The sequence below is a fragment of the Magallana gigas genome, chromosome 10 (genome assembly GCF_963853765.1).
Source record: "Magallana gigas chromosome 10, xbMagGiga1.1, whole genome shotgun sequence".
In the NCBI taxonomy this organism is placed as follows: domain Eukaryota; kingdom Metazoa; phylum Mollusca; class Bivalvia; order Ostreida; family Ostreidae; genus Magallana; species Magallana gigas.
Window position 1 is genome coordinate 13858165 of NC_088862.1, and position 25877 is coordinate 13884041.

The following is a 25877-nucleotide window of genomic DNA, read 5'->3' on the forward strand; positions in this document are numbered from 1 at the left end:
TTACATTTGCAGGTTCTACAAAATCATGAAGAGATGTTGGACATATGAATCAGAAAAACGTCCCAACTTCGAGGAAATCTTAGATGAACTGCAAACTCTTTTTACAGGCAACATCGATGGAGACGAATACTACTACTCGCAGAATGGACTTTACGACAACCGAAAGTGAAGAACATTCAGCTCGGTCGCTTTTACGGCACATGCAGCTCTGATCGCAGTCTCAGACAATCGTTATATTTCAAGTGTCTCAATATACAATTTTGTTTTGTACAAGTAACTCTTAAATTTTTACTCGCAGAATGACCTTGACAACAACCGAAAAAAAATCAATCTGTTTAATTTTAGTGCATAATATGAACTAACAAATCAACATCGTGTCTTTGTTATATGAACTTTTTTTACCTTTGCTGCACAGAATATACTTTATGACAAATGAAAATGAAGAAAATTTAGCCGCTCGCATTTACGGCATAAAGCCGAACTTTACCACGCAACATCAGACAAGATTTATATGCATGTTACCGTGTCTCAAAATACATCTTGGTTTTTTATTTGTACTTGTTTTTACACCTTTGTTACTTAAATGTATGCGGCTATTCTCATGTTCATGTTGATATCATTTATTGATAATGTACCAAATAGACTGATGATATAGTTTTCGTTAAATCGTTCATCAAAGTAACCAGTTTGTCCGTCACAAAAGTATACGTTTTTTAACATACCCATAAACATCCATATATATTATTCATATATTACATGTATTACTTTAATTGAATTCCATGCATTATATACTGGTACACGTATATGCTAGATATCTAAAAATGTGTATGTAACCGTGCAATTTTAAACAGAGCCCATATAAGTATTCCACTGGGGTATCTTAATATATTCTAGTATCACTAGTAGTTCCATCAGGTAAATCAAATTTTACATACTTAAATACGCTACAATGTTCTTTATTTTTTATATTGTGAAAGCAAGCAATACAATATACAATTTTACAAAAAATTCCATATATTATTCAGCAATGTTGCTAACAACTTTTATTTTATAAGGTGAAAATATATAGAGAGAGGATGGGTTAAAATTACAAATGCACTAAAAAGATTATGATAAATAGAAACCAAAAAAGAACTAATGAAAAGAAAATCAATTAATTAAAATGTAAGAGTCCATTTCTGTCAGAAAATGTTATTATTCATGAGTGATCACTGTCTGAAGTATAATTGTATTTCAAAATATTTTTTAAAAAATTGATGAATTGACAGCGGTCTTTATAGATGTACTGTTTTATTAATATTGGCATAGAACTGAATAGTTCTTATAGTGCATTCTTATTACATTGACTGAAAATAAAAGTTGCAGTACTTTTAATTTCAGGATATCTCGATTGACAAATGCTATCAAGATTTTCTAAAATCATTGAATAAAGTTAATTCAAGGGATAAAAGTTGATAGGTTTAATATTTAGTTCTTTATTGTGCGTTTTAAGTTTTGATATTTTTTCGGCAAGAATATATCTTGTATATGGACTTGAGGTATAGAAAATAGAAATTTTATGTGATCAGGAATTTTCATGTTTTACTGGGTTTTTTTTAATAAATTGTCTGTTATTTGTTCCACCATTTAAAATATGTCAACAACATGTTCACATGAAAATCAATCCACCTTTAGGAGCTAATAAACATTGCATTTGAACACATGATGTAGAATTATGAAAAGAATTGATTAAATTTTAAAATTAAAATTGTGTTTTATTTTGTTAATGTATCAGTAGAACACTTACTTTGTTGTTCTCCTTTAGTGTTCTCTTTTGCCTACCTTTGACTTTCATCTATGTTAGCTAAAGCAGAGATATTTTCTAAAATGTACAGTCAGGTTACTATATTTACTGAAACATTATAACAAATAGACACTGGTCATGGGGGCAAAAAGAATTCTAAAAAATTTTCTCTATAAAAAAAGAACCCACATGTTCATCAGCACAAAAAAGCCACAACACACACACACACACACACACACACACACACACACACACACACACACACACACACACACACACACACACACACACACACACACACACACACACAATTTCTCTCTCTCTCTCTCTCTCTCTCTCTCTCTCTCTCTCTCTCTCTCTCTCTCTCTCTGACCTGGCTGTATTAGCATAAATAAGTACTTTGTTCGATTTATATCATATTTTTTCCAACAAGAAAAAAACAAAAACTCCTAGTTATTGCTTTATTGCATTTACTCTTTAAAAAATACCGGGTTCGATCCCTACTTTGCATTTCTATTAAGATTTTGTATTGTATCTTCCTTTTATCTTAATTATAAACCACGGGGTCTATTGACCTGTTTTATTTTTCTTGGTTTTGAAACTCTTATTGTTCTAAGGTTTATTAGAATTCCTACACCAAAGATTATGGATATAAAGGGCCTATTACGGATTTTGATTGATAAAAGTAATTGATAAAGTCAAAAGGAAGGAACCTTAGTTTGTAAATTAAACATTTTTAGTAAAGCTGTAAGGGGATTTAGAATATTCAATAGGAGATTTTATGATTGAAATGTTTTTTTGTTTTTTGTTTTTTTAAATAAGGATATCTTTGGCAGCAATGGAGGAACATCTCATGGGTTTGGGTTTTCGGGTAACTTAAATGGGATAACTTTCTTTCCAAAGCAGAAAAAGATCAATTCGAGAGTGTTATAATTGTATGCTGATGGTTGTTGGCTGTTGTACTTTTGTCGAAAAAGTTGGATGTATTTTGAATGGTCATTTGATTGGTAGAATGAAGCATATAGTGATGAGATATATTACTTTTCTTGAGTTGGTTATCATTGCATTATCAGTCATGACATGGTATACGCACTTGAGTTCTAAAGAAATTCAGTTACATGTATTTATCGATAATATTGTTTTAGTTAGCATCATAAAAACCGTCATCAAGGTCCAAAAGAATTATTTCCCTAATCAGGAAGTTGGTCTTAATTACTACAAATACATTTAAAGCTAAACATAATCCTGGCATGAATAATTATGTATTAAATGGCGTCGATTGGCACCATCAACAAAGAAGGATCCGATAACAATCTCATTGGAGTTTCAGAGGCTAATCTTACAGGGGAAGCATCTATATCGGTAAGGGCAGACAAATCAACTAAAATATCATCTAAACGTAGTACATGAAAATTGACCAAAAAATTCTGCTTAACGGAATGAATTACAGCAAGCAAACAAGTAGATACATGTTAGTAGAGATTGTTACTTGAATTATTAGATATTTAATTTATCTAAACTGTAGAGTAAAATAAAACTATCATAATAACAAGCTGAACGTTGGACTTCGAAAGAGAAAATTAAAAAAGTGCTACTAGAAAATACAATATATACCGTTTACCAAAAGCATAAACAGATAATGAATTAACGTCAAATGCAGATCAAATAATCCCATCTTTAAATACTAAATAAAAACAAATGTTTTTTTAAACAAACCTGAACTGTCTCTTCTGAATTCTTTTTGTTTTGTGCTCATGCATTTCAAATACTTTCAAATATGGGGAGGAAAGAAAAGTGAAAGGGTTTAAAGGTTAGCAGTGTACCCCTACCATGGATTATGTATCAGGTATGTATCGGTATTTCGTTTGGTTGTTTTATATATCAGAAAAAAGAGATCATATATGGACATATTCAGTACATTAAAGATTTAAAAAATGCAAAAAGAAACTAAATATTACAAAATTTTTTCTTTTCACAGGGACAGTTGGTTCACATCACCCTTAATTTCCGTTTGCCACTATAATTATGAATGCAAAGACATACTTTATTTTTTTTTTATAATGTTAAAAGATAAGTTAGTGTTTATCTCCGAAAATATTTTCTTTTTAATTTTCATTTCACATTTTCTGAAATTTCATGCCTTATACTTTGTACACATGCAAAGTAGGTCAAATGTTAATGGTAATAGAAAAAACAGCCAAATGAAATAGGGGCACAAATTTCTTGAAAAAAAACATAGAGAGGATGGAAGTTCTACTTTTAAAGCGCTAAGCATAGCTAAGCGCTTTATTGTCGTTAGACTTCTACTTCCGGTGCATCAAATAACAGCGCCTATGAGCAGAATTGTACATTATTAAAACTGGTTAAAAAACCAGTTTCAGGGATTTACGCACATAGTTGCAGGGGCTATTGTGAATATAAAGTTCGGGCTATTGTGAATCCAAGGTGCTGGGCTTACGTACATCATTGCAGGGGCTGCCACGCAGTGAGGAGGAAATATATTGCCTAAACAGAAGCTGAAATATAGAAAAATCAAATCAATTCTTTCTATCTAAGCTTACACAAAGTAAAGGACTATATGCGGTATGGTCAAATATCTGCCCCCGATTTCAACCTATTTTTAAATAGTATCGTATAAAAAAAAAAATTTCACAAATCATTGTATAGAGGATGCCTATAACTTTAATAATGATTTTAGTCATCATTGCTCATTCGCTGTGTATCTATGACGTCAATTAATTGGCCCAATTCCCGCAAATTTGCAAACAAATGAAAATATTCTCATTTTTGCTCTATATTTTGCATTCGGAAGTATAGAGCGCAGGTCTGCTCAAGTGCGATTTTAACATATGTTTTTCTTCAGATAGTTATACACATTATACTAAAATATGGAACTTGTGCAAGCCTGCGCTCGATGTTTCCCAGTCGAAAAACCATCGGAAAACACCCATATTTTGCTTCAAAACATCAATTTATCAAACTAATGCAATATTCATGACGTCATTTCTACATTATGACGTCACTGTGGTGATAACCTTTTACACCTTTATTTCCAATATGATTTTAACTATCTTTCACCTTATTTTAAAGCTCTTTCTAAAACTTTGATTTTGGGGGGCAAAAATTGCATAAAACCGCACTTAGTCCTTTCCTTAGGAAACAAGCTAGGTTATCGCTTTTCAGTACTGTCAGTACTTTGATTATACAATTTATTTAAATAATTCTAATAATTACAAAAACTTTAAATATTAAATTTGAAATAACGTTTTTGATATAGATTTTTGCTTCAACTATACGTTTTGAACTTGTAATGTTCATGAACAAGCCGGGTGTACATGTATAAGAATATAGTCATCACAGAATCAGACATCTGGTCATGCCGCATTTAAGTTGAAATTTCCTCCATATAGCAAACAAGCATCAGTTTAAGATTCTGACATGCCACAATCCTTTGTAATATGTCTCTCTCTTTTATTTATCAAAAGGTCAAGGCGTTTGAAAGACAGGAATATCCTAGTAACGTATTTCCCGGTTTACTAGAGCCAGCTTATTTTAAAAACATATTTCGTTTGCGGGGTAACCGCAGTCTCCAATCGATGAAACAAAACAACACAGCTGCCGTCTGAGGGAGAAGATGCGTCTCATTTTGGGTGTGATGTGTTTCGTTGGACTTGTCTCTGCTTGGTCAGGGTAAGTCAGTTATTTAAATATATACATACATGTATCTATTTATTTATATTTATTAAAACAATTCTTCTGATCAGTCATTCTGGAAAAAAAATTCATAAAAATAAGAAAAGCGTAGACCCCTCCCCCCATTGCAAAAAGATAGAAATGTTTAACATACATTAAAGTATCCCAAATTTTATTAATTCACATTGTGTGTATTCTTTAACCCTTTGTAAATATGCGTCATACTGCGTACAATTCAGTTCAATACAACTCCGTGCCAAAATGTCGTCTGCTGCTACATGCATGCAATTCCGTCGTATTTATAATCCGTTACACATAAACAGCTGCTGCAGCGTACTGTTAAAAACCCTTTCATCGCATGCATTTTTCTTACTTCGAATATATGGTTAAATACATTGGTGAATTTAACTGATCTGTAACACTGTCACTTTTTTAAAACTTTTTACTGAACTCATGAAGATATTTTTTATGAGAAACGGGCGTTAAAAGCCATTTCATCTGCATTCTATTAGCAGACAAAGCATGGATTTTTTTCTCCTTGTGTTTGGTATGCATAGTGATGCACTTAAAATTTGCAACGATAATATATCAATGAAACATTATACACAAGAGTGTAATTCATATTTAAAAACAAAACTTTCGAATATATATTGATGCATTGAATATCAATTATGTATTACGGAATTCTCTCGTTCCCATCATTTTTTCTCCCTCTCCTTATTTCTCTCTCATGATTTGACCGACTGTTTGCCAGTCTGTATGTCTGTCTATCTGCCAGTCTATGTCTATCTGCATGTGTGTATCTTTTTACTCTTTATCTCTTTCTCTAAAGTTGATATTTTGTTGTAAAATCAAAATCAAAACACTTTGGTTGATGCAAATGAATAGATGTTTCCATATGAAATGTCTAAATATTTCCTGTTCTTAAAGATATCAAAGATAACAGCGTTTTGCAGTTGCAAAGGAAAGCTTTGGGGTCGTGTAGAGAGAGAGTAGCGGACTATTGCGATTGCATGTGTTCACATGTATCTTAGTATCTTTATCCTGCAAAAACGTAAATTTCTATTATGAAATTTGCATAATACGGAAATAATAAGGTATATATTGGAAACTATATGTCCCCATAAAATTCTTTTTGATATGTTTTGATGATCTTCATTAATAATGTAAAACCCTATTTATAATTACTTTAAGATAGCAGTATTTAAGTAGTTTAGATATAGTGGAAAGCCAGACAAATTGAAGAGACCCTCTGTTGATAAAAGCCTATTAAAGATTTAAGACAAATAAAATCAACCAAAAAAGGTTTCATTTCAAGTTGAAAGTGGAGGTTGACGCAATGCAGAAATAATACATATATTGGGAACTGTATGCCATCATAGAACTCTGTAGAAGACAAGTTTTGTGATGCTCTTCAATGCAAACCTTATTTATAAGTACTTTTAAATTGCTTTAAGTCTGTATATACTCTCGAAAGCCTGACAAAAAAAAATTAAAACAAACTTATGTAAACAATTATTGAAACATAAATATAATATCGAAACCTGCATGTCTGCTCTTAAAATCGTGCATAAATTATTCAATTATATACTCTCATGTCCAATCAAAGTTTTTTTTAATAAGAATTACATCTCAGTGAGGGTGAATTTTATTTCATTTCCCACATCACAGAAACTTTCGATTCTAGGATTAAAAAAGTCACGAATTCTCTCTCTCTCTCTCTCTCTCTCTCTCTCTCTCTCTCTCTCTCTCTCTCTCTCTCATTTTTGTCTACGATATTATTTGACGAGAAAAGTCTGCTCCTATTCCCCGAGTTTTTAGTGTCATAATGCATTATCAAATTGCTTATATCGAATAAAAACCCTAAACGTTATGGTTAAGAACGTTTTTTACTCAGGGTTTGAGTTCTCAATTTTTATAAAGTTCAATGTCATGAGTGAAATGTGTTCTAAACACAAAAAGTATATATAAAATGAGGTATTGTTGACATAACATTTGATATTTTTAATGTATTATGGAATAAGGCTTAAACAAAGTTGGACGTTTAGCATCACAGAGGAAATTCGGATTCAATTTTCAGATTTTGTTTTTCTTTGAAATATTTTTGGTAGAACTGTAATATTGAAAGTTAAGATTTTATATGTTAGTCAACATACGTTTGCATTCTTTCTATTGGTTTTAACTTTTTTTCTCATTCAGATAATAGTATGGCACACACTGCAAAAATATTGAAAAAATGCTTAAAAACGATAAAAGACACCATATTTCAAAATTTTGATCATTGACCTAATATACATTTAATACCAACAGAGTACGGTCAATATACTTAGTTAAACACTATAAATATTTAAGTATTATCATTACTCAGTTGGTTTTTTTTTTTTTTTGTTAAATTTAATGAAAAATAGGTAAAGAATTGAAAACAGGTAGAGGGAATTCGGACTGGAATATATAAATAAAAATTGTGAATGAAAACTAAATGCTTTGTGTCTATTTTGTGTCACTGCCATTCATTCATTGAATATCACTTTTATAAGAGCTAAGCAATGTGTATTATTTTTCACTTATAAAAATATTTTCAATTGCCATTAATTGAAAAGGTTGGTCATTGACCTACTTTTTGGAAAGTGAAAAATAACTCAGCCATGAAAGGTCTATATAACACTATAGATGGGTTTTCACTATCATCAGTGCAATTTTTTTTCATTCTGACTGAACGTATACTCTCAAGTACATGTATCCTCAGTATCATGGTATGAAATTAAGCACATGAAAAAGATATGTCAATCTTGCGTAAAAGGAAATTAAATTCGGCAATCTCTTTGTTATGGTTGAATCGTTGTTGGTTCCATTTGATGGTCAGTGTGAACTAAGCAGCTCTTGATCTCCGAGAGGAAAGAAAGAAAAAAAAGATGATAGATTTATGAAAGATAGAGCAAGCAATATAATTAAAAAGTTATTGCCTTGATGTTTTTAATAAAATGTTGATAGATATAGGAAAATAATATTCATTTTAAACTAAAAGCAACGGCAGAGTTGGTTTTAAAAAAATCAAATAAAAATTTCATGCATTCATTAGGTTTTTTTCAATAAAAGATAAGGGGGGGGGGTGGGGGGGGGGGGTCAAGCCCCGCTCCCTCTCCAGCTCTACTCCGTTTCGCATACAACTCCAGTGAAGTTCTAATTGTTTTTTCGAGCTCTGCCGGAAAGCCCCGAACGGCAAATAAGAAAAATATAGGAATTTCCTTTAAGAATCAACCTATAATTAAATATAGAAAATTGACTTAATAGAGGGAGCTTTACATGTACATCATTCACATGATATGAGACAAAAAAAGTATCCCAAGCTAAGTTACTTGCCAACGTATTAATGTTTTTAATATTAAGAGAGAACAAAAGAGTCGATGGAATCGCTATCCTACAATGAATGTCGTTATCATAATGAAAAAATTAAAACTTTATAATATTATATTTTTTTTTAGTTAGAAAATATACATAATTAAAATTATAGTTAGTTTATTTTTCAAAGCTACATTTGGGTTGTGATAAAACTGTATACTTTTTATGAATTAATATATTAATTATTTCTTTTTTTCCATGATCATAAAGGAATAGCAACCAGTTGTGTTACAATGCAAGACTGAAGTGTGTATGGGTGCGGAGATGTATATACCAGACTTGGATGGGGTAAGTCTTCAATTTCAATACTTTAAACGCATACATTTTTGCTGTGTATTTTATTAAGAAATTTTGGCTTCTGCAAAATCGGACGTATTAAAACGTAAACATAAACATGACATGTGCCTTGTGTACATTGTGATTTCTGTATATTTCATATTCCTTTATAAATGACGTCTCAATTCTGACTGACATCAAAAGTACCCCAATGAAACTTATTAAAATTTAACATTGAAATTAGAAAAACAATTCTAAACTCAAATCGTGACAACGCCTCTTTATTGCAAGATTAAATTATCTAAACAATCTGAAAGTGTGTGTCAAGAATTCATATAGCTTTATTAATGGTAGGTACAACCATCCCTTTAATCCTATTCATGTGATTATGTTTTGTACTCATTTTGCAAAAATGTTCGTCCTACATATAAAATGGAGTAACTCGGGATGATGGAAAGAAGTTTACTTCCTGTAATATTACAAAGAATGATTCAATAATATTCCATAAATCAATGAACATCTAGTTCTTAAAATCAGAGAAATCAATCAAAACTTATAATAAAACGTACGCATTTTTTTTAAAAGCTGTTGTGCCTGGGGAAATTTCGTTGTTGAAGTTATTGAAAGAGAATATTACTGTTGTCGCGGATGGAGACACAATGGTGATAAAGTCTGTAATATCCGTAAGTACTTTAGTTAATAATTACCCTGCTCATATTTCTTTTAAAACTGACCATTATTTCAAAACCATTACGATGTCTTAAAATTTTAAAACAATAGAATTTATTATAATAAAAGATTAGCCATAATATTTTTTATCATCAGATTCATATATCTATTTTTTATGATTATCAAAAAGTGTATGCCTTCCTTTCACTTTGACAGAGTTTTCATATTTAAATTAGTTTGAGTTAGATTTTAAAATACTCTGAATTGATTATTTATTTAAACGGTGAAAACTATGCAAAAATATCTTCATCTTTTATATTTTTCACACGTAATTGCTGTAGCTATATGCCCCTATAATTGCGGCGGTTGGAACCAAGGAACATGTGTTAATCCAAACGTGTGTTCGTGTAAAGACGGTTACACTGGAACATACTGTACTAGTGGTAAGTGTATTATACTGATGAATTGAAGACTTTGTCATATATCCAGGTATATAAATTTGTAATTTAAATGCTCAATAAATAAAATGCGATGGTGACTACTGTTACATCAACGTTTTGTAATTCGAAGAATTCTAAACTATCTATAATAAATATATTTTTTATTACACTTTTTAAGAATAATAGAATTCAAGAGAGTTAAAACTACTATTTGAACGTTGATCTTGAGCAATGGCTAAAAGCTTTATCGAACAATTATAACCGATTTTCTTTTCTTGGTTTTCTAGTCTTTTTATTTAAATGTGTATCTTTACAATCTATATATATATTTCAAGTAGTTATCGAGACTCACTTTTTATTAAATGAGAAACAATAACAAATTGTTTATATCAAAGACAATTGCAAATTAGTTGTCATTTTTTTTTGGGGGGGGGGGGGCACGATTATTTTGTTATTTCTTGGCATAATTGCAATGCTTCTTTGAAAGTTGTGATTATAAACAAAATTGTAATGAAATTATTTGTTGATGGAAAATAATAAAGAAGTTTGCAATCAGTATAAATGTATGCGGATAAGAAAGCGTTGTTTTTTTTTTTAAAGACCAGTCATAAAATTCGATTGAAAAATAGAAAATTAGTAAAAAAAAATTTAATTAAGTTTTAAAAAAATTCATACTTTTCAGATGCTGCCTGTTCCTATACTAGGCCTTGTTATCCGGGCTACTGCACTACTCATAAGTGCATGTGTACCGACAGTTTCACACCTGAAAATACAGGATCGCTGGGAGACTGCTTAAACTGTATGATGCATTTATACTTATACATTAAGACTTTTTGCCAATAAGCTAAAAAAATACCTGCACCAGCGTAATTGCTTACACCTTTGGTATTTCAACACGTGTTTTATGATGTCCGTAAGATATAGTTGAATTTTACATGATAAGTAATTAATGTTAAATTTGATTTAATACCTTAGATGGGACATCTTTAGTTAATGCAAAAAGGCTAATAAATAAAATGAAAAAAAAATATGATGCCACTTAATTTTGATCGAAAGCATTTGTTTTCAAGAACGCGGTTTTACTAATATAGGCAATGGTGGAAAGTGTTGATCAGGATATTTTGGATATTACAAATTTTGGTGTAAAAAATGCAAACTAATATTCATACACTCGCGGGTTTTTTTCTTCAAATTTCATACATTTTAATTCATCGACAGATTGGTACTGAGTTAAATTCATACATTAATTTGTAAACAAGGAACAGATTGTTTTATCAAACGGCGAAGTTAAATTGGGGGGAGGGGACAGCCTCTTCAACTTCAATTTTTCTTTTCAAAACAGTCTTTTATCCTATCTTTACATTTGGGACAGGAATAAAAAAATTAGTAAAATTTGACCTAAGAAAAAAATGTTGACAAAGGACGTCCTAAATACCACCTCACTGGTATTAATAAAATCATTGTAATTTTCCAGTTAGCTGCAACAAAAAAGAGTTAAGGCCGTATTCATGTATATATCATCCAAATCAGTTTAAATTTTTTATCCCTTTTTTAAATATCTATGCAGTTTTTTTTTTACAGCTATAAAGAATAGGTAAAGAAAACAATAAAGAAACAATTCGGACACGATATATACGAAAATAAAATGATTAAACCATTGTAGCATTATATCATTTTGATACAATAAAGTAATTAAATAAACAAGTTCCATATTACATTTTGGACATGATGACGCCCGAAACTTCTGGGGAAGATTTTGTCACAGACATTCAAACACGAAATCTAACGAAATCAAAACATCACCAGATTAACAAATTACCATGCTACCTGAACATAGTTTCAAGTTTATTATATTAATTTTTTTAACACGTTAAGAAATTTTCGATAAAAAAATTGTTAAAAGCATAAATACAGAGCATTAACAGGTGTTAACGTTTTGACTCTTTTACTTCCGGACCAGCTGATAAACTCAAAAAAAAAATTCAACTGTTATCCTCCCAAACAGGCACTATTTATTTTATTATACTGAATGTCTTAATTTTATAGATATTTTCACTGCATTTATATAGAAATGACGTGAATTCCACGGCGAACCGTACGCGCATAATTTATGCGCATGTAACAATTCGTTGTGTTACCCGTTGCTAAGTGTGTTGCTAACGCTGAGGGTAATAGAACGGATTATCAACTGCGTCTAAACCAATCAGATTTCAGTATTTAACATGAAAGTATAATAATCTAAAATGTCAACCGCGTTTTTGGGTCGACATGTTTCCTACGTAAATATTAAAAGAATTAGCTTGCGACATCACATGACGATGACTATTTTAAACTTGGGCGTTTACTGTTACAGGACAGATAATAAGTTAATAAGAAAAAATAATTGTGTGTGGACTTGCAAAGTTTATAACTGTTGTAATCTGATGAAAGGCACTATCATATATATATAAAGCTTCCCAATATTATCAATATTTATCTCATACGTGTGGTGTATATTACCAGTGTGATAAATCTTTGCTATATCAAACGGGTGATGCTTTATCAAATACTTCCGGTCCGAACTATTTTTGACACAGCCCTTCGTTTCAACGCTTCAGTGACCTATTTTCGAAGATTTGCTGGTACTTTAAACATATCTATCTATATCTCATACCAAAAAATTGATATAAAATAGATTTTGTCAAAGATTTAAATTACAAATATATGATGGAAAACACATAACTGCGAAGTATAGGCGTCGGAACCGGGGGGGGGGGCTTAATAGCCCCCTCCCCCTCCCCCACCCCCCCCCAACTTTTTTGGCAAAGTTATACATAACCGTAACCAAATTTTTTTTTTCTTGTTTGTCAAGATTTTTAAGATTTTTGATAAGTTTAGCCCCCTTTCCACTTTTCAATTTGCTGTGTGTAGTTTATGAAACTGCAAATCACATTAACAATCAAAGAGTTCATCCTAACTACGCGATGAAAACAGAACGCTCTGGTTGTGTTTTTATATAAGATCTTACCGATAAAATGTTTCTTAAGACTTTTGTTCCACCACCAGTAAGCATCCTCATTCACTATTTTCAATTTTGAATCATTAGGCTAATATTTGTTTTATTAAACCTCAACAACTGTTCCTCGTTCGAGTCAATTCAAACTGACGAGCATTCCAAACTTTGTGTATGTCAACAAACTTGATGATTTAAGTCTTCTGATCAGTATTTCCATGTAATAAAGTGAATAAGTTCTGAGAAAAATTATTGAGCTAAAAAATTATTTCAAGGTTTATTTCAGTGAAACTTTACATTAAAAAAATTAGATTTTATCTCAGAAAAGACGTACTAAATTGTATTGCGCAAGGTCATAATACATGTAACCCCATAACACAACATTGCATCATCGTTTTTAATCTTTTAAAAAATCAATTCGGTTCACATAGGGGACTGTCTCAAAAGCTTCATAATATAAATTATATTGTATGAGATAAATAGAACATCTATAATTGTGTGATTTTATATTTGCTTTATCCAACTTGTTGAAATGGTTAAATTAGCTCGGCAAGCCTCGCAAATATATACACCATTTGAACTCGTTGGGTATCACACAATATAGATATCCTCTATTTATCATTCATAGAATTATATACAAATCCACTGTGCAATTTTAATCTCTAGATCCACAGAACGAAATCGATTATCTTCCAATCATTGAACAAAGTACTCTAGACCTTGGATACTATCATCAAGCGAAAGCAATGTTAATATACAACATGACCATCGATTCTGCTATGAGCCCTGGTAACGTGGAAACGTTCTGGACAAATCGCAGGGACGCCAACAGGATGAACTTTACTTTTCAGTCTATTTTTAGCCCCAGCACCCTAAATCTTCCGGACAAGCCTGGTTACATAATTCAGTATGACCTTGGAATCACCGAGGCAGATGTCAAGGTCGTAGTGACCAATTCAGAAAATCAACGTAAGTTTGCATTTGAGACCAAGACACGAAGATGCCTGGGATGATAAAAATTCTAGGATTTTTATGGGTTTTGTTATCAAATTACCCATTTGATCTTCCTTTAACTCTTACATGTGATATTTTTGGCTGAAACCCATTTTTCGAAACGCGAAACGTGAAATTTTACCGTATTTTAATACATAGTTTTTTTTTTGTTAGGGAGGTAAAATGATCTAATATTGCCACAACCAGCCATCTTAACTTAGTCAAAATTTTAGTCATTCGCCATATTATTGAAGCTTGAACAGTTTTGTTAGCGTTTACATATAGAAAAGCTCATGAATTACTATTTGAATATAATGTAACTGTACAATTTCAACAAGTTCTGACTTAAGACAAGTAATAAGCAAGCTTTGTGATCCTAGGCGCAATATCCTAGCTAAATCACAACGACGCGAAAATTTGAGTCTAAATCATGATCCATTTGTTCAAAGAATTTGTAGAACTGTTGTTAGTGAGAATGACCTTCATTTTGAATAAAAACAAGGGAAAACGACAATTTTTCGTGTACGCCAATTTGTAGTAGAATACATGGATATTATGTACATGAAGGTTTCAATCAGATTATTTATTTTGACTTTGCAATTGTTTAAAACAATTCTACTTATTTGACAAATGAATTCTATTCCACTCGAATATTATTTTTGAATGGTAATGTTTGGCTTCAGATAAAACACCCCAAAACCAAAACATAGACAAAAACCTGTTTATCTAAGCAGGAGCTAATGATGCATATTCATTTTTTCGTAAAAGTGTTTTAGTTTTTTTTTTTATCTATTTCAGAAAAATTCATTAAGACGTTAAGTTGTACAGGCATCAGCAGGGATAGCCCAGTAAATGAAAAACTCTATCGTTGTGACACCCGCATCGACGATTTTAACATTCGGTTTGATTCTGGCGATACGTAAGTATAAACAAATTATCTAATTGAAACAAGCAAACAACAGGTTTCAAGTTTGATCAGACAATGTAATAATTCTCTTCGGGCATTGAGATACCCTTCCCCTGCTCCCCTTTATTTATACTTGTGCAAAATGTTCAAGGATCTAAAAAAAAATTGCCGATATATTTAATATCTAATTTCTACCTACTTTTTAAAATCTTAATTGTAATACATTAAGATTCATTTTTAGATATTGCTTTGTTGACTGACTCATCCATAAGAAGACCAGTAAAAAAAGGCCAAGCGACAATGAAAAATCTTAATGAATAACAAACAGATTGCGTTTATGCAACATCTAACTCAAAATTTGTCCTTACCATCAATACCATGTTTGCACTTTAAGCAATGTCAAATCATAGCTGGATTAAATTGAGAAATTTTATAGTCATTCATTCATTCATTACAGTGAAAAGAGTAAATCTTTTTAGATCGAGACTGATCTTCATTGAATTAGAACATGGCATCGATTTAATTATAAAGGTCTTTTGTTTTAACGAAAGACCTTAACTTTTACTGATTCTGATTGTATTTCTTATCATTGCCTTATAAGTTTTCCTTTGTATAGGTACTCCGTAACATTCAGAGTAGAAAATGGTGGATATCGAATTGTGAATAATGGTATTGGGAAACAGTATTATCTCGGTAGAACATCAGAAAGAAGAATTGACCTTAAGTTTGATACGGAGACACCCTACCACTGTAGTGAAAAAAGTAGCGTCTCCTGTATTTCCTCTTCATCAACAATGATGACTATCCAAAACGATGTTACCAAGGTGATTTCCAAATTATCACTTCGAGGTCCATGTTTGATATATGTGAAGACGAATTTTTGTAGTGTTTACAACATGATATAAACACGTGAAAATATAATAAGTAGTGCGCATGTCTAACTATAATGCATTTTTTCCTCTCAGAAATTTCAAATGAGATTTTTTTATATAAAAAATATACTTAAACGCCAGCCTTTTCCATTGCTTCCAAAAATGATATTTAAACCAAATAAAACAGTAGCAACAAAAATGTAAGCATAAAAAATTCAAAACTATTTATAGCTGAGAATTGCAAATTTTTATCAATTATGAATAAGAGCATGTATAATAAAACAGAAATATCAGAAGTTTCACATGTATATATATATAAAATTAAACTTGATAAAGATAAACTTGAACCTTCATCTGTAAAAAAATATATCATTTAAAATAAGAAAGATACGTGTTATGCGCTTTTATTGGTAATGTCATAAAGATCGATATAAATTGTTTACCTAATTGCACCTTAAACTGCATGTATGATGTATTCTTCTTATTTCTAGTCACCTATACAAATATCATGGAGAGGGTGGAAGGATCAGTTATCTAAAGTGGCACGTTACGCCCTGGAAGTGTTTAAATTGGAGAAAGGAGGAGATGGTACATCGAAGAAACCATATACAGATTTAATTCCAAATCCCGTTCCACTTATCATAACAGAGTTCTTAGAAACAACAGAAGAAGGGGGGCATTCCTTTACATATGAACCAGATCAACCTGGGGTCTACTCCTGGATACTGGAGATAAACGACAGAGCGAATAACTCGGCCTACGTCAGACGTTTCGTCATTTATGACCCAATTTCCAAGGTGACGTCAGATAAATCCAATCCGTTTTACGCAACATCCGGTAATTCAATAGCAAACTATGAATGGCAAAACTCAAACCCTAAAACATTTTCGTTTTCCTGGAAGAATCACTTTTTGAACAAAATACACGAAGACGGAAATTTCTTAGCCCGGATCAGATTGTTTCCAGATTCCCTTTCTGACGGTGGAGATCGAAATGGCTACAAAAGTATACCTGCTAAATACGATGATACGGAAGGAACAAGATCCAGAGACGCCATACCCAATGAACGAGGAATCATCAAATATGACGTCGCCTACAATATTGGTAAGAATCAATCATCACCATCGACATATCAGTATCCAAATCACGGAAGCACTTCGATTGAAATTTCTGAGAACCAAGATCTGCAAGATGGAAATTCTTTCTCAGTTTGGGTTAAAGCTTACGATATTCTTGGCAACACAAAAGAGGAAAGATTTGTTCTACATTATGATTCAAGCAAGCCAGCGGTGTCATCAGCAGAATTACGGAAAAATGTCGGAGACGACAAAATGAATTTTACCAGCAGGTAAATACATGATAAATGTGATGAAACAATCATTCCTTATGTAGGAATATAAATATTTTTTTCTATGACTATGTAAAGCAAAGACATTTCCAGTAGAAAAACAGTGACATTTAAATTAAAAAGGCACTTTAATTTGTATGTACAGTCAGGCTCTTTATCTCGAAATCGAATTAAAAAAAACCAAAAAATCAAAAAGAGAGAAAATTTGATATACATAGCGTTATGTTAATTACATTCAGCTTTAGTGGTTAAGACTTCCTACCCACTTTGATATATTCATGGTATTCGAAAAATTGATATAAACTTTGGCAATATAAAGGTGTGAGGGTATTTATTAACATATTCACAACGTTATAAGTCTAATCAAGAATAGTTCACCAACAAACACATAAAAAACGCGTAAAGAAGTGTTTTGCAGTAACTTTTAAAATTGATGTTCTGTGTAGATTTTGCATATGCCATCCTTTCCTTCCCTCATGAAAGGGTCTTAAGCATTGTGTTGGATCTAAAAACTCACTGCAAAGAAATCTTACTGTTTTAAATGTATTTTCGATTTTTTTTCCTTCAGTGTTCATATTTTGGGAGCTTCTGATCCTCACAGTGGCGTAAAGAGAATCAAGTACAGGTTTAGGGCTCAAAGTACAAAGACAGTGGTCGGTGACAAAGAATATGAATACCTCAATCCTTCAAGGGTAGGTTTTGGCTCTCAAATTAATTGTAACCCGATTTCATTTCATAAAAACAATATAATTCTATAGAATCAAAAGTGCGCCAAATATAAACGATAGGCAATGTTTACAAACCAGCAGAGAAGATGTACCTAAAGTATGACGTCATACTTTAATCGCAAGGGCTTTTTATTCAAATTAAAAAAACTTGACGGAAAATGTCTAGCAGTGTTTAATCTGCATGTAAGAAATTGCATTAGTAACAAAGAAACATCTGTTTTTTCAGGATGGCAGTTATTGCAACAGGAACCCATGCGACTCAAACCTACCGACAGGGGAATCGTTTGGAAAAACCATTGACCTTCCATTCTCAAACTGTTACGCAATGAATGTCAGTGACGTTTCCATAGAAACTGTTACCATGGAAATGGATGTATATAACTCAGCCGGACTCTTTATCTCAAGAAGTTTGCAGGTACCTTATCGAATACCATTTTTTTTAAATTCTGAAGTTTTTATAAAGTTGGTTTGATATTAATGTAAACCATTAGAAAAAGCATAGTTTTCTCTGATATATGCGTCAGATATTCTATTCAGTTTGTCATACAAGGTAATGTCAAAATATGCTCTTTTTGATTAATTAGTTTTAAAATCAAAGATTGTTGACTAAATTCGTAAACATTCATGAAACAGATAATATTAGATATTCATTCGCGATTTGCTTATATTCATGAATACACAATCTACATAAACGCTGACGACCAGATTTTTATTTTGAAAAATTTATGATATCTATAAAAGTTCGCATGACTATGAGCTGTACTGCTTAAAATGGTTTGAAGATTTTGAACTTTCATGTGACTTCTTTCTAAATATTCAGTAAATTGCATCAGATTCCTTCAAGATATTGACCATTTTACAATGATAGCTACTTCAATCATTGTTTTGGTCACGAGTTAGTTTGTATTTTTTACCATACTGATATAAATAACTTTAGGACTAACGAAAGTTCCAATGATTCCTTAATGCCATCTTTTTTTTTAGATTTCGAATCTCACATCCTTAAGAGGAGTCAATGATTGTAAGTAGAGAGAGAGAGAGAGAGAGAGAGAGAGAGAGAGAGAGAGAGAGAGAGAGAGAGAGAGAGAGAGAGAGAGAGAGAATCTGTGTCTAAATGTCAACAACTCCACTATAAAGCATATTATGACTTTTCTTTTTATCGATACCAATGTTCTGATTACATAAATTTTGCATTTTATAGATTTTGGTCCAATGAAAATAAGAATTGCCGAACAGATTGGACAAACATTAAAAATAATGTGGGATCAAGCCCCAAGTTGCTACAACATCCAAGGATTCGAGTTTATATATTCAAAAGGTTGGCCATTGACAATAAAAAGAGAAACGACTTTCTTTTTTGTTAATGTGATCAATGTCTGTTACAACGTATTCTCACGACTTTTTTTAACGTCATGTATATTATCAATTTCATTATTACATTTTTCAGCTGAAGATAAAGTTGTAAAATCGGAAATGTTCCATGAGGTACAGAACTGGGTCATATTAAATGACGTTGAAGAGAACACAGAATATCAACTCCGGTTACATACCCTGTATGGAAATGATCCGAACAATCCAATTCGAAGCGTGGCTTCCAACTTCACCTTTTTGATTCCAGAACAACGTACGATTGATATAGATAAACAAATTAATCCCAATAATTTTATATTTACAATTAATGAATTTATGATAACTAATTTATAAAGAATTCCATTTACATACTAGGTTAAAGAATATATATTGTTTATTCATCATACCTGCTTTAAAGTAGAGTAAACATTATCCCTAGGTTAGTCAAATAATGCATTTTTCAACTCGTAAAAATAATTGGCACTTACTGTAATGCCAAATTGCCAGACGAATGGAGAGTATATTTTTTCAAATGTTTTAAAAGGCATCTTTTTGAAATGAGTTCTTCGTGCACAATAGGCAAAAAAAAGGTTATATAAAATGTGAATCATGGTTTAATATTTGTTAACATAATTTTATTCTTTATATATTATAGCACCTACAGAAAACAAAGGAGGTCAAATTGCAGGCGGGGTTTCTGGTATGTTCAACTTTATCTTTTCCCACAATTTAAGGGGTTTGTATGTGTGATTTACAATGTAAGAGGCATTGAATTTAAGTTTTAAGAGGAGAAGTGAGAATAAGTTGTTTGTTTTAACCTTACATGAAATGGAAATAATTCGTGAACATTATCACATATATATATATATATTCACACTCAAACTCTGTGGTTCACTCAGGTGACGTATTGCTATTTTCCCATCGTCATGCGTCTTTCGACGACTGTCGTTCGTTACCAGTTTTTCACTTTTTCTTGTTGAAAACTACAAAGCCAGTTGTTACATTTTGTGTGTGAAGCAGCTATGATAAGAGTTATCTCAGTTATGAAATTCATGATTTTACCATTTCCGGGTACTCATTGGCAGGAGCAAATCTGCAAAAATATTAATTTTTTTTAAATCTACTCCTACGTGTGCTGCTGATGACAATAAACTTAACTTTTATTTTCCTTCAGAGTGTAAGTCTTTTGGCCATCTAATTCAGTTATTAGCATTAGCTTTCTGTCATTTTTAGGATAATATATTAATTTCAATTTATTTTCTAGTGCAAAAAATGCTTCGTATCTCTATTTGCATAACCGCTTTTTTATTCCTGTTTATAGAGACAAAAAATTTAACTTGTCCAAAACGGACGGTAACGTTTCTTATTTTTCTTAAAATAGTTGGAAAAAATCTAAGCTATATTTGTCTTAAAATATTGTGTTGTTTGAAAATTTCTCAAATTTTTAACCACACATTTGCTCCAAAATGAAACCGTTAAAAATACGTAAATTTATGATGCGGCGATTTCCCGAATAAATCATGTTATGAACATTCATATTTGTTTATTTATTCAAAGAAAATTAATCAAATTGATATTTTAAATTAGAACTTTGGTTGGGCAAATTTTGGTACATCATTATACAAAATAAAACGCCAACTACAATCACGGTTCGCCAAGTGACACTACTTTTGGATCAACCAATGTAGTTTGTTATATGGACAGAGACGGAAGATAATTTAAAAAATATTGTTTCTATATCTACTTCCACTTCTTCGATAAAAAAAGGATCCACAGAGATGGACACAGACAACAATTATATTTCCCTCTTATTCCTTTATACAAAAATAAATCATATAAAAAATTCCACCGGCTCAAATGAGTTCAAATACAGCATACCAGTCCAACAACATATCCAAACTACAGGAAAATCAATTGAGAGGGGACTGAGATATGGCCCCAAAAATAACCCCTACCATGAAAAATTCACTTTCACTTTGGAATTTGTGTAAACATTGGCCTCTTTACACCCTTTCTATTGCGCCTGTTAAGATAATTTTTCTAAATTTTTTCCTGCCTGTATTTTTTTTCAAACCTTCTTCTTTCCATCCATGCCATAAAAGGAACCAAATTCGACAATTTAGTACCCCTAGGAATTTTTTAAATAATACATACATTTTTAGAATGGAACTACTTGCGTGGTCAATGAGCACGGGGTAAAAATAGTGGTATGTGACCTAGATAGTACTGAATTAGACTTCTTCAAGCTTTTTTTTTAGATCTTTTTTGTTTGGGAAATGGAAAGATACAAAATTGACAGCAAATATATTTTCAAAGTAAATAAAAACACATTCATTTAATAATTATAAACGTGCTTTTCAGGTGACCTATTGCAATTGGTCTTCGTCCGTCGTCGTGCGTCGTGCATCGTGCGTTAACAATTTTACATTTTTAACTTCTTCTTGAAAACTACCAGGCCAATCGTTACAATTTTTAGTGTGAAGCATCTTTATGGTAAGAAGAATCTAAATCGTGAAATTGATGGCTCTACCATCCCTTGGGTGCCACGGGCGGAGCCAAATAGGCAAAAAAGCCAAATTTTCAAAAAATCTTCTTCTCTACTCCCACTGGAAAAAAACTGGTTGCATGGTTATGATGTCCATGAGGCCCTCTACCAAAATTGTGAAATTTATGGCCCCTGGGTCAGTGCTTCTGGCTCTCGGGTGGGGCCAATATGGCCATATAGTAAAAATGTATTATATCTTAGAAAATCTTCTTCTCTACTACCATATATAATTTTAAAAACTAAATGCATGATTATGATGTCCATGAAGCCCTCTACCTAAATTGTGAAATTCATGACCCCTGGGTCAGTGGTTCAGGCTCTAGGGTGGGGCCAATATGGCCAAATAGTAAAAATGTATTAAATCTTAGAAAATCTTCTTCTCTACTCCCATAATTATTTGTTAAAAACTAAATGCATGGTTATGATGTCCATGAAGCTCTCTACCTTAATTGTGAAATTCATGACCCCTTGGTCAGGGGTTCAGGCTCTAGGGTGGGGCCAATATGGCCAAATAGTAAAAATGTATTAGATCTTAAAAAATCTTCTCCTCTACTCCCACACATGTGGGCAAAAAACTAAATACATGGTTATGATATCCAAAATCTCCTTTACCTAAATTGTGAAATTCATGGCCCCTGGGTCAGGGGTTCGGGACATGGGGGGGGGGGGCAATATGGCAATAACGTGTTAATGCATATAATGTTTAAACATCTTCTTCTCTATTCTTACACATCTGCTTAAAAAAAACTGACTAATAATTATGTTTACCAGGAAGTCCTCTACTGAAATTTTAATTTTCATGTCCCCTAGGGTATGGGTTTTGACTCTAGGGCAGGGCCAAAATGGATGTATAGATGTTAATGCATATAACGTTAAAAAATTATCTTCTTTACTCCCACACATATGAAAAGAAAACTGAATTCATGATTTTGTAGACCAGATCTTTTAGTTTTTCACCAAAATTATAGGTTTTACAATTCTTTTTGGATTAAATGTGGTCGTCATTACAAATTTATAATTTTTCTACTCCAGTTTGAATCCTATTTAATTAGATGCATATATGAGACTCCAAGACAAGTTTGTGTATGTGATAAATGCTACTCAGGTGACCGTTAAGGCAAATTGGCCTCTTGTTTGTAAAACTCAACAAAAATAGTTTAGTAAACAACAACGAAACCTAATATATTGAGGACACCATTTATAAAATAAGATTTACATGATATTAATGTTTTCAAGGGACTTTGGAAAATAATACATGAAGTGACATACAATTATTTTTATAAAGGTATAGAAAAACACTTTTCCATTAAATGATAGTTATTTTGTCAAATTGCACAAAAAAGCTTAGTAGACAATCACCAGAATTAATATTTTACCGTTGTTGAATAAACATAATGTTCATGTTTTCGGGGAAAATTTTTATAATAATACGACTTGTCGTATTAATAGTTTTTAAAAGAATAACTCACTTTGCAAAAATCTGCATGTAGTGTTGAACATTTTTGCACAACTAGATGTGAAATGTTGCTGATATTGTATCACAGTGTTTTAATATTTGCAGGTGCCTTTTTAATCACCATCATATTCACAATGCACAATTTTGTGTAGCGTTGTTCATGGAAGCGAGGAAACAAATTGAACACCTAGCTCTACGTGTATGGTGGTCTATTCGCAGAATGATGGCCTTGACAACCACCGAAAATAAAGAACATTCATTATGCTTAATTTTACAGCATAGATTTGAACTTACAACTCTACAAAGTGTCTAAAAATAGAATTTTGTTATATGCCCCGTTTGACTACTTACTGTGCAGAATAAATTTTACGACAACCGAAAGTGACGAAAATTCCATATGTTGCATTTGGTGCTTTCGATAAGAAACGTACACTTGAACTTTAAAATGCAACAATCGGCAACTTTTATATTTTTGTGTCTTGAAATACAATTTAGTGTTTCACATGTACCTTTTTTATATCGTTGTTACTTAAATGTGTGCATAATTCTCACGTGCATGTCGATGTCAATTATTGATAATGTACCATGTAGACTGATGTTATGATTTTCCATAAGTCTTTGTTTTCCAAATAACACTTAAAAAGTTCACTTAGAAAGCATATCCAGTCGCACCTGAACATATAATGTAGTGCTAGATTAAAGAACGGAATCAAATAACTTGTAAAAAGTTTTGATTTATTTTATGAGTGTAAACCAGTAACTGGGAACATGTATTCGGTTGTAATTCTTCAGTGTTCTCTTTTTGGTTAATCTTTGACTTTCAGCTATGTTAGCCAAAGCACAAATATTTTCTTTGACCTACATATTATAATTATATACGAGTATACATAAATAAAATTTTTAAAAAAACCCAGTGATTTTATGGAGGCCCAGACAATTCTTACATGTTCTGTAATATGTTTTACGGTGCGACCGTTGGGGCGAGCACAGCATGTGATCAAACAATGAATTTTGATAAATCAATAAAAATAAAATTAACAATGTAAAATTTGAATGCAAAAAAATAAAACATTCCTATTTTTCAGTAAGTTTTCATTATTCATATTTTATAAGATTTGTTATAATTTATTTATTTATAAGTAGAACAGTAGTTTATTCTCAGATACAATGTTGTTGAATAATAAAAATTTTGATATATAAATATTCATTGCACTGTATCTCCTCTTTTAAAGTGATTGTAACGTCAGTTCATCCCTTTTTTTGCAGTAGACATTTTTTCTAAAACCTACATATAAAACTTGACTCATCATAGAGCCCCCCCCCCTCCATGTTAAAAAAAAATATTTCATTTTTTTTTCTATTTACACATAGAAAATCGACTTATCATGGATGTGCCCCGTCCACTTAAAAAAAATATTAATGTTTAATTATTCTTTTTTTAATCAACGCTTAAAAATATTAATTTTGCTTATCATATTAAAAGAACATGGTACCCCCCGTATGTAATAAATGGCAGTGAAAATAAAGAAACCATTGAACTGCTAAAGAGCTGAAGGATTAGAATTCTCATGATTTTTTTTCTTTTTGCTTGCAAAGATTTTTTGGATGAGGCTGCCATCCACCCATCCACCCACCCAGTCCCACGATGCTACGTGTACGTTCCAGGAATTTACCGTAATTATAGTGAATAAAATAAATGTGAGCATTCATCCAAACGAGTGCAATTTATCCTGTATCCTTATTCTTCAGCTGTTCTTTAGCTTAGCCTTTGCAAGATTTTGAGAGAATTTTGGTCATTTCAGCAGATTTACAATAACTTCAATTAGAGTAATTTTCCCTTATCAGTGCTTATTGTGACGTCAAAGATGACGTTGGTTAAGTGTCGCCTGACTCTATAAAACTCCCCTGAGAAATAAAAGTACGCGATGTATACTGTTTTATTTACTTAAAAAAGCATGACGTTCTTAAAATTACACATCTTATATATGCTTCTCAAAAGTTGTACTTTGATTCTCGCGAGAACATGAGGTTGGAAACCATTGGTACTATGAATTGTGGGTCAAATTTACTGACGCCGAAAAAATCTATCGGATTAATGTGTAAACCTTTGTGACGTCACTCGATTATTTTTGATTGAGAGTGTACTGATGTGAACTTTAGAGGCAGCACTGACAGTATGTCGTATACATCGTTATTGTTTTTATATTGTCTTGCTGATTCTCGTGAGAGTGTGAAGTGATAAAAATTGCCATGATTACAGGGAACTACTGGGACGATTAAAACAATGCATTACTGGTCCGATTTACTGACGCCAAAAAAATCCGTTGAATGAATGTGCAACTAGTCCGAATTTTCTATTCACTCATGCCTTGCCGGTAGAGCTCGCTATAAAATAAGAACACACACAGCGCTATATGGCAGTTTCT

At 31.8% G+C, this 25877-nt stretch overlaps 2 protein-coding genes across 2 annotated transcripts in view; both read left to right on the forward strand.

The window, feature by feature from the left end:
* Positions 1-1747, forward strand: part of LOC105347506 (uncharacterized) — a 41118-nt gene extending 39371 nt beyond the window's left edge. The window contains exon 23 of the mRNA XM_066073673.1: positions 13-1747. Coding sequence (XP_065929745.1) covers positions 13-169 — 157 coding nt within the window. The 3' untranslated portion in view covers positions 170-1747. The remainder of the gene's footprint in view (positions 1-12) is intronic.
* A 3578-nt stretch (positions 1748-5325) lies between these two features.
* LOC105347505 (uncharacterized) lies at positions 5326-24176 on the forward strand. Its single transcript, XM_066073674.1, has 16 exons — positions 5326-5473; positions 9086-9163; positions 9737-9834; positions 10162-10263; positions 10943-11059; positions 13919-14221; positions 15044-15164; positions 15769-15976; positions 16516-17372; positions 17941-18064; positions 18327-18515; positions 19085-19121; positions 19302-19418; positions 19548-19724; positions 20106-20150; positions 23557-24176. Exons 1-16 carry the CDS (start codon positions 5418-5420, stop codon positions 23601-23603), a joined length of 2676 nt encoding a protein of 891 aa, XP_065929746.1. The 5' UTR covers positions 5326-5417; the 3' UTR covers positions 23604-24176.
* Positions 24177-25877: the final 1701 nt, after the last annotated feature.